This window comes from Canis lupus, chromosome 18, assembly GCF_011100685.1.
Source record: "Canis lupus familiaris isolate Mischka breed German Shepherd chromosome 18, alternate assembly UU_Cfam_GSD_1.0, whole genome shotgun sequence".
NCBI classification, from domain to species: Eukaryota; Metazoa; Chordata; class Mammalia; order Carnivora; family Canidae; genus Canis; species Canis lupus.
In genome coordinates, this window is record NC_049239.1 from 38742245 (window position 1) to 38752880 (window position 10636).

The window sequence follows — 10636 nt, forward strand, 5'->3', positions numbered from 1 at the left end:
ATGGTGCTGGGAAAATTGGACATCCACATGCAGAAGAATGAAACTAGACCACTCTCTTTCACCATACACAAAGATAAACTCAAAATGGATGAAAGATCTAAATGTGAGACAAGAGTCCATCAAAATCCTAGAGAAGAACACAGGCAACACCCTTTTTGAACTCGGCCATAGTAACTTCTTGCAAGATACATCCACGAAGGCAAAAGAAACAAAAGCAAAAATGAACTATTGGGACTTCATCAAGATAAGAAGCTTTTGCACAGCAAAGGATACAGTCAACAAAACTCAAAGACAACCTACAGAATGGGAGAAGATATTTGCAAATGACATATCAGACAAAGGGCTAGTTTCCAAGATCTATAAAGAACTTCTTAAACTCAACACCAAAGAAACAAACAATCCAATCATGAAATGGGCAAAAGACATGAAGAGAAATCTCACAGAGGAAGACATAGACATGGCCAACATGCATATGAGAAAATGCTCTGCATCACTTGCCATCAGGGAAATACAAATCAAAACCACAATGAGATACCACCTCACACCAGTGAGAATGGGGAAAATTAACAAGGCAGGAAACAACAAATGTTGGAGAGGATGCGGAGAAAAGGGAACCCTCTTACACTGTTGGTGGGAATGTGAACTGGTGCAGCCACTCTGGAAAACTGTGTGGAGGTTCCTCAAACAGTTAAAAATATACCTGCCCTACGACCCAGCAATTGCACTGTTGGGGATTTACCCCAAAGATACAAATGCAATGAAACGCCGGGACACCTGCACCCCGATGTTTCTAGCAGCAATGGCCACGATAGCCAAACTGTGGAAGGAGCCTCGGTGTCCAACGAAAGATGAATGGATAAAGAAGATGTGGTTTATGTATACAATGGAATATTACTCAGCTATTAGAAATGACAAATACCCACCATTTGCTTCAACGTGGATGGAACTGGAGGGTATTATGCTGAGTGAAGTAAGTCAGTCGGAGAAGGACAAACATTATATGTTCTCATTCATTTGGGGAATATAAATAATAGTGAAAGGGAAAATAAGGGAAGGTAGAAGAAATGTGTGGGAAATATCAGAAAGGGAGACAGAACGTAAAGACTGCTAACTCTGGGAAACGAACTAGGGGTGGTAGAAGGGGAGGAGGGCGGGGGGTGGGAGTGAATGGGTGACGGGCACTGGGTGTTATTCTGTATGTTAGTAAATTGAACACCAATAAAAAAAATAAATAAAAAATAAATAAAATAAAATAAAATAAAATTTCTAAAGATAAAAAAAAAAGAAAATCGAATTCCAATAAAAAAAATATACAAACAAAAAAACAAAAACAAAAACAAAAACAAAAAAGGCTATCCATTCATTCTTTCTTTCATCAACTATAAGTTTGTCCAAATTTTGTGCCCAGTTTCATGTCTGATGCATACTAGCCATTCCAAAAATACTGAAACAAAATCCTCTATTAGGGACACCTGGGTGGGTTATTGGTTGAGTGTCAGGCTCAGATTCCTGGGACTGAGTCCCACATCGAGCTCCTTGCATGGAGCCTGCTTCTCCTCCCTCTGCTTATGTCTCTGCCTCTCTCTGTGTGTCTTTCATGAATAAATAAAATAAAATCTTTAAAAAGTATATTTAGCCATCAAAACTTCCAGTTTAAAATAAGTCACCAGGATGTAATGTATTGCATAAGGAATATAGTCATTAACATTGTTCTAGCTTTTTGTTTAGTGACTGATGAAAACTAAACCAATAGGGTGATCATTTCATAATGTATAAAAATATTGAATCAGCATGCTGTACACCTGAAACTAATATAACATTGTGTCCATTATAATGCAAAAACAAAGCCAGAAGCTAATTAATCAATTAATTAAAAAGAAAAATTTTCACTATCTATACTTACACATAACTATGCACCTCACCAGCACTCCAGATTCTGGTAGGTAGGTCTTTTTCAAAGGGAGTGATTGTTTTGTAATGTAAATAATCACACTCACAAAGGCCTCTTTTATTCAGCTTCTTTTTTCTTTTTTTATTGAAGTACATTGACATATTGTATTATCAGTTTAGTTTCTCGTATCAGATTTTATTAAAGCAAGATTCACTTTCCGTATATAGGATCCTTTCCAAAAGTATGCCTCTGAGTTTTTACCATTTTAAGTAATTGATCTTCAACAATCTCAAAATTGTAAGTTTCATTGATACTTCCCATAGAGTTGTTCTTAGAGTCAAAATCCAGAAAGCATTCTGTGTGTTTGAACTTGAGTTCTTTCTAGAATCATAAATGAGAATGACACGACTTGGTATGATAGTGAATCTTTTCCATCAACCTCACTGGGCTAAGGGATGCTCAAATAGTCATTAAAATGTTATTTTGGGGTGTTTACAAGGATTTTTCTGAAGACTGAATAAGTAGACTGAAAAGAGAAGATTGTTCTCACCAATACAAGTGAACATCATCTAGTCCATTGAGGGCCTAGATGAACCAAAAGGAGCAGGAAGGGAGAATTTGCTCTCTTGACTGGTGCTTTGACATCCATCTTCTCCTGCCCTTGAACATTTGTGCCCCTGATTCTTAGGCCTTGGTGTCAGACTTACCCCCATAGGTTCCTCTGGTCCTCAAACCTTCAGGCTCAGACTGAATCACACCACTGATTTTCTCAGTTCTCCAGCTTGAAGATGACAGATCATGGGACTTCTCAGCCTTCATATCATGTGAGCCAACACCTATAATCTTTCAGTCTATCTAAATAGATAGATAGTTATACCACTATAATGATAGATAGATAGATGGATAGATAGATAGATAGATAGATAGATAGATAGATAGATAGATAGATAGAGATCTTATTGGTTCTGTTTCTCTGGAGAACGCTTATATACCCATTATGTTTTGCTTTGTTTCCATCAGCCAGAAACCTAAAAGTCAAATGCATTTTGTGTTCAAATCTACTCAAGTCAGGTGTCTGAAAGTTCTACTCTTATTTCATTCACATGAATTCTTATTTTTGATCCTGAAAGGTTCTCATTTTGGCACTGTTTATGCATCTTGCCATCATCCAAAAGCATATAAAGCACATATATAATATTCAATAAATTATATATAGTATTCAACAAATGAAATGACTTTCAAAATGTGGTTTTGTGTCCTCTCTCCTGACCATTACAAGTGCAACAGCTAAGACACTGAGTGGGGCAGGGGGTGTAGAGACCATGATGCTATGGGTACCATCATGTAATCCGCTCATTCTTGGCCAGGTGAGAAACACTATCACAGAAAATCTGTCCTTCCCCAACTCAATCAAGCCCAGCATTTTCCTCTTCCATGTACTGTAGTTGCTGGAATGCACATTCAAATGGTGATTATAAATGTCTTTAAGAGTACAACTATCTAAGCGTAGGGAATGACTTGAATTATAATTGCCTTTGAAGCCTTACTTCAAGTGCGCTGACATCGTCATACAGATCTTCTTAAATGCATTTTCAAAGCACGGTTTGGTGAAGAGGACAGATGGGTCTATGTTTCAAATAAGACCATGTAGCTACAAAGAAAATAAGTTCAGGGATCACATGGAAAATCACCTGTGATTGTGGGGACTTTGTAATGAAAACTGCTGACTGTCTGCCAAAATTTCTTCTCTCCTTTTTCTCCACAATCATCAAATTGGGGGTCGGTACCTGGCCACCTTGCTATGGATTATTTTTAGCAATTATATAGGACTTATGGCTAGCTTCTTACCAAGAGAACTGAGCAGAAATGATGGTTTCTACATCTAGTGGAGAAACTTTAAGAGGTGAGGTTTGTTTCCTCCATAATCTACCCTCACCCTTCTTGCCCCCCTGAAACGCTTTATTGACCATGTAAATAACAAAAAGGCCTTAGATTGGGGATTGGCAAGCGGTCTCTATCACAACTACTCAACTCTGTCATTGTAGCACAAAAGGAGCCATAAACAACATATATGATGTTATTGTATTCTAGTATAATTTGATTTATGAACACTGAAATTTTAATTTTATAAAATGATATGTCACGAAATATTATTCTACTTTTGATTTGTTTACAATCATTTAAAAGTATAAAAGCCATTTTTAGCTCAAAACTCATAAAAAAAGAAGTGCTGAGTTGAATTTGGCCCATAGCCCTTCACTTATCAACATCCTAAGGAATGTGGACTCTATGGATGGACAGAAACTGGGTCTTTGAATGCCTGTTGAACAGAGCCACTTACCAACCTGGAACACTCCCCTTGAACTCATGCAAAAAAGAGGAAATCTGTCTTTAAGCTGCATTAGAGTTAAGTGTCTCTTGTGATAACAGATTAACAATTTACTTTAACTAACACGTAATCCATAACTCCTGACTAGCTAGGTTACTGCTCTGTCCCATAGTCCTCACCACTTTCCTTCTGAAAATCCAGACAAGAAAACTAGGGCCCCACCTGCCTCCTCACTGACCTTTCCAAGACCTGAGGGAAAAGGCTCGGCCCAGAGCTCCCTTCACCTCCTTGTTCCGAAGACTGTAGATGAGGGGGTTGAGCATTGGTGTGACAATGGAGTAGAAGACAGACACTACCTTGTTGAAGTTGATGGAGGAGGCCACTTTGGTCCGGACATACATAAAGAAAAGAGTGCCATAGAAGAGGCTCACCACTGTCAGGTGAGCTGCACAAGTGGAGAAAGCCTTTCTGCGCTCAGCAGCCGAACGGATGTGCAGCAACGTCCAGACGATGTTGCCATAGGACACAGAAATGACTGTAGAGGAGACCAGGAGCACCATCAGAGAGACTAGGAAGTCTGTGGTCTCCTTCAGGGTGACATCTGAGCAGGACAAGGCTAGCAGTGGTGAGACATCACAGAAGAAGTGGTCGATGACATTGGGACCACAAAATGTCAGCTGGGACATGAGGTAGATAGGCAAAACAGGTGTGAGGAGGCCCACCAGCCAACAAGCAGCTGCCAGACGGATGCAGGTGCCCCACGACACCAAGGCCCCATATCGAAGAGGCATACAAATGGCCACATAGCGGTCATAGGCCATGGCAGCCAGTAGAAAACACTCAGTTGCCCCCAGGAAGGTAAAGATGAAGAGTTGGGATAGACAGCCAGTGTAGGAGATATTCTTGCCCCCATCTACCCCAATAAAACCAGCCAGCATCTTAGGCACCGTCACTGAAGTGTACCAAATTTCAAGGCAGGACAAGTGTGTCAGGAAGAAATACATGGGTCTGTGTAGCCGATGGTTCAAAGCCACCACCAAGATGATGGCCAAGTTCTCCACCAAGGTGAACAGGTACATGGTGAGAAAGACTGTAAAGAAGAGAAGGCGTGCTTCATGCACCCCAGCAAAGCCCACCATGACAAACTCTGTTACATCGGTCCAGTTTTGGGCATATGGCTGCATGGGTGTGAGCAAGAGTCAGGACACTCATAGCCTCATAGATGAAGACAATTCAAAGAGAATCAGTAAGGATGGTGCACAGAGACATCTTTCATTTTGGAAGAGGAAAACAAAGTCAAGACACTTTTCCTGCCCTCGAAGAATATGCAGTCCGTGAGGAGCTCCAGAAAACAGACAACTTCAGTACAAAATTTCAAGTGCTGGATATGGATGGAGGTATCATGGGAGGATATAGCAGGGAAGCTTCCCTAGTCTGGAGGAATCAGAGAACACTTCCTAAAGGAAGTGTTGTCTCAACTGGAACCTGGAAGATAAGGATAAGCAACTGAGATAAAAGAGAAGAGAGCCCAGCAAGTCTAACATCTCAGAGACCAGAGAGAACACCATGCATTTGGAAAACTTTAAGTAGATACAGGTTACCATGGAAGTTAAAAGCTTGGCTTTCTGATCAAGCCTACCTACCTGGCTTTTTTTTTTTTTTTAGATTTTATTTATTTATTCATGAGAGACACAGAGAGAGGCAGAGACATAGGCAGAGGGAGGAGAAGCAAGCTCCATGCAAGGAGCTCGACATGGGACTCGATCCCAGGACTCCAGGATCACGCTCTGGGCCAAAGGCAGGCACCAAACTGCTGAGCCACCCAGGCACCCCAACCTGGCTTTAAATACAAAAGAATTTAACTAATAGACCAGTGAAAATTTTTTTAAAGGTTTTATTTATTTATTCATGAGAGACCAGAGAGAGGCAGAGACATAGGAAAAGGAAGAAGCAGGTTCCATGCAGGGAGCCTGATGTGGGACTCGATCCCAGGACCCCAGGATCACTCCCTGACCCAAAGGCAGACGCCCAACCACTGAGCCACCCAGGTGCCCCAACTAGTGAAATTCTTAAGTAGATAATCCCTTTAATGCATTTAGCATCATGTTTAGGTCAATATATGGTAGAGAAAAATTTAAATGTTGACTTCTCCTGGAGTAGAGAATGTAGGGAAGAAGGCTCCTGTTGAGGCTGAGGAACAGGCAAGGACATCATGAAGAGCAAAGAGCCAAGTGAAAGGAAAGGACAGAGCTGAACTTCAGTATGAGAACAACAGACAGCCTTGAGGAGCTTAAGAAGAGGAGCAAGCTAAGCTTTCTGCCCTTCATAAGGACCAAGTTTGCTGTGCCAACACAGCCATGGAGAGGATTAAGATGGGAGACAGAAAGCCAGGTAAGAATGTTTTGCAGGTGTAGCATGGGGTGATGATAGCCATAGGCCATAGGCATGGAGAGTGAACAGAGCTATTAAGAGACAGAATTGGGGGGATGGGGAATCCCTGGGTGGTTCAGAGGTTTAGCGCCTGCCTTCAGCCCAGGGCATGATCCGGGAATCCCAGGATCGAGTCCCACGTCGGGCTCCCTGCATGGAGCCTGCTTCTCCCTCTGCCTGTGTCTCTGCCTCTGTGTGTGTGTGTGTGTGTGTGTGTGTGTGTGTGTGTCATGAATAAATAAATAAAATCTTTAAAAAGAGAGACAGACAGACAGAATCAGGGGCACCTGGGTGGCTCAGTGGTTGAACTTCTGCCTTTGGCTCAAGTCATGATCCCAGGGTCCTGAGATCGAGTCCTCATCAGGCTCCTTGAAGGGAGCCTACTCCTCTCTCTGCCTGTATGTGTGTCTCTCATAACTAAATAAACTCTTTAAAAAAGAGAGACAGAATCAACAGGATTGTGTTTGACTCCAAGTTCCAACATCAACTTGAGATATGTGACCATGGGCAAATCACTACAAATTCCTCTTCTAAAAGCAGATAATAAAAAGGTTTTGAGAGTGCAAAGTGGTGCAGCCACTGTGGAAAAAAGTATGGAGATTCTTCAAAAAATTAAAAATAGAACTACCCCACAATCCAATAATTCCACTACTGAGCATTTACCTACAGAAAACAGAAACACTAAATCAAAGGGATACATGCACCCCAATATTTATTGTGGGATCATCTACAATAGCCAAACTGCAGAAACAACCCAAGTGTCTATGGACAGATGAATGGATAACGAAGATGTGGTCTATATAGGCAATGGGATATTACTCAGCCATCAGAAAGGATGAAATCTTGCCATTTGCAACAACACAGATGGATCTAAAGAGTATAATGCTAAGTGAAATAAGTCAGTCAGAGACAAAGACCATATGATTTCACTCATATGTGGAATTTAAGAAACAAAGCAAATTAACAAAGGGGGGGAAGAGAGACAAACCAAGAAATAGATTCTTAACTACAAATAGCAGTGGTTACCAGAGTACTGGGGGAAAGGTGGCTGAAATAGATAACGGGGATTCGGAGCGAACCCATCATGATGAGCACTGAGTAATGTATAGAACTGTTGAGTCATGATATTGGACACCTGAAACTAATATAACACTGCATGCTATCTACATTGGAATTTAAAATTTTTTAAATAATAGTAATTTCTAAATAAAAAAAGTGAATAAGATGAACAAGAAGTGAATAAAAATAAGAGAAATAAGATAAATCCCTATGTTATTTTAGATTAAATGAAAGAATATAATGTCTCCACTATACAGAAGTTTTTAAGCCCCAAATTCTTTGACAATCTTCTCATTAAAAAGTGGGGCCCATGGCCACTTGAACCTGGGCTTGGTGACTGCTTGACAACAGAGTAAGACAGAAGTGATGTTGTGCCAGTTTCCAAGCCCAGGTCTTAAGAAACTGATTTCACTCTCTCTGCTTCTTGGAATGTAGCCACCATATTGTGAGGAAGCCCAAGGAGCCTGCAAGAAGCCCAGGTGGGCAGAAATTAAGTTCCCCCGCTCTCAGCCCTGGCTGAACTCCCACTGACAGCCAGCACCAATGTGCCAGCCAGGTGACTGAGCCAGGTCCTGAGGAAATAGATCCTCAGCCCTAAACTGGGCTGGCCCGGCAGACACAGCCTTTCCTGCTGGGCCCTCCCCCACATTCCAGGTTTATGAGTTAAATAAAGGATTGTTGTGACTTTAAGCCATTAAGTTTGGGAGTGGCTTGAATAGCTGCGATATATAACTGACACAGTGACATCCTGGTTCTGTGATCTTGGGGGAATTAGTCACTATCTCCGACCCTCTGGAGGAAAAGGTATTAAGCTTTGCCTGCACTCACAAATGCCTAAACTGGGATTTGAATTCAGGCTAAAAAGATCTCAAACTCTTGCTCCTTCCCCTAAGAAATGTAATTAAGGAAGTTCCTCTGACTTCAACATTCCATGATTTCCCGGCAATGAAAGCATGTAGAGATACATGGTCAGGAAAAGGTCAAAGTCCTCAGATTCCTGCATGCATCTGCCCCATCCCTAAGTCCGTTCTCCCATCCCCACAGCAAACGGTCTATAAACACGGGCTTCCTGGCCGAATTACTGCATTGCAACCCCAGATGCTTCATGCTTCTGCTTGGCTCTGGGACATTTCAGGACACAACCCCTGCATGTGAACCTCACTAATGATGTAGCAGCTTAGAAGCAGTGCTTACCCTTGCTGGATGCCCTTCCTAACAGGCACTTTCTGCACATACATGCCGTAGAAGCCTGACCTGACTTTATAACATTTGCTGTGTTTGAAACCTATAAGAGTTTGTGAACCCTGCCCTTGAAGGGCTCAGAGTCTTTCAGGGGAGACGGAGAAGTATCCAAGTGCTATCACAGCAACGTGATGAGTCCCTTTTCATGTATCTGAGAGAACAGAGCAGGGACAGTTAGTCTGGCCCAGAAGGAAGATGGGATAGGTGAGCTCAAGAAAGAATTTCCCAACCACATCACAGTGAGGGACAAGATAATTCTTGACAGACAGATAATAATCCTAATAATCCAGGCTCAGCAGAGGAGAATGGGGTGGGCCAGCGAGGAGAGGTGTGAAAGATGAATCTGTGGGAGAGATTTGGGGTCCCCGCGGAGACAAATGGTAGAGAGGGTAGGACCCCATTCAGGCATCAGATGACTTGTCTTCATACCCCAAGTCCACTACCTCCTAACCGAAATGCGATGAAAAAAAACCTAGATAGAGGTCAACATCCAACCCAACTGAATGGACTGCTGCTCGTAGAATCACATTAACACGCCAGGGATGGGTTAAATGAAGAGAGCCTTCTGGGAAAGTTTCAGGAGGAGCCGAGTGTCCTCTCAGAGCACTCAAATCCTGTGTTGGTAGGAGAGGAGCCTCCCTCAGAGGAGGGAGGAGAGGATGTTTACCAAGCTCCTCCTGAGGGCCACATTCTGCTGGGCTTAGATCATCTCATTTCATCCCCACACCAAGGGTCCCGGGTTTCATGCAGTTGGAAAAACAAGCTCAGAGACAGCAAATAACTTGCATCAGATCAAAGAACTAGGACATGACAGAGATGGGATGCAAACCCCTGCCAGCCTGATGCAAGAGCCAGTGCTCCCTCCTCGGGCCTCGCCACCTCACTCTGCCAATTGCCTTTCGAAAGTTCTTTGACAGAGTCACTGAGGTTTTAAATATCAACCCATTTTCCAGTTGAAGAAATGGAGGCACACAGAATTCCCCTAAGGTCACACAGAGTAGGGGTGCAAAGGCCCTCCCCTGCATCCAGGCCCCCGCCCCACCTGTGAGGTCAACTCCCCTGCGCTCAAAGGCCCCGCTGGAGGAAGGCGCCGCAGGCTCTGGGACATGGGGGGCCCCAGCAAGGCTCCTGGCCTATTGATCCTGGCTTCCTCTCCAGGTTGAGAGAACTCAGCCAAGGGTGGCCGACAGGGAAGGGGATGGTCACAAGGGTCACACATTGGGCTGAATGTGACTGAATACAGAGGTCACACAGGCCTCATTGGACGTCCTCAAAAGAAGGTGCTCCCTTGGCTAAGGTTTTCCCTGACAAACACAGAGAAACCATGTTGAGGGCTCATGCAGGGGAATTCAGCCTGCACTCCTGCAGCTGTTTGGGCAGCTCCACGGCCAGCTCCCCGTCTCCCCACTGTCTGCATCCAGCCTCTGGGACACCTGTCCTGGCTGTGAAAGGAACTGCAAAAAGAACTCACTAGCACACAGACAAAAATTCTGGAAACCAGCCACCATCCCCAGGTGAGGAGGCAGTGGGGACAGGCCAGGATTGCCAGCACCACCTCTGCCATCAGAGGAGTGGGGCCCCCCTTGGGCACCATCGGGGATCAGCTCTAGTTTGGGAAAGTCACTTCACCTTGCTGAGCCTCTGGCTTTCCCATCTTCACATGGAGCCACGATGCGCAGATCTGC

At 43.4% G+C, this 10636-nt stretch overlaps 1 protein-coding gene across 1 annotated transcript; it reads right to left on the reverse strand.

Moving 5' to 3' along the window:
* Positions 1-4450: 4450 nt before the first annotated feature.
* On the reverse strand, positions 4451-5404 carry OR6Q1 (olfactory receptor family 6 subfamily Q member 1). The gene is given in 1 exon segment (NM_001388595.1): positions 4451-5404. A coding segment is annotated over 1 exon segment (954 nt).
* Positions 5405-10636: the final 5232 nt, after the last annotated feature.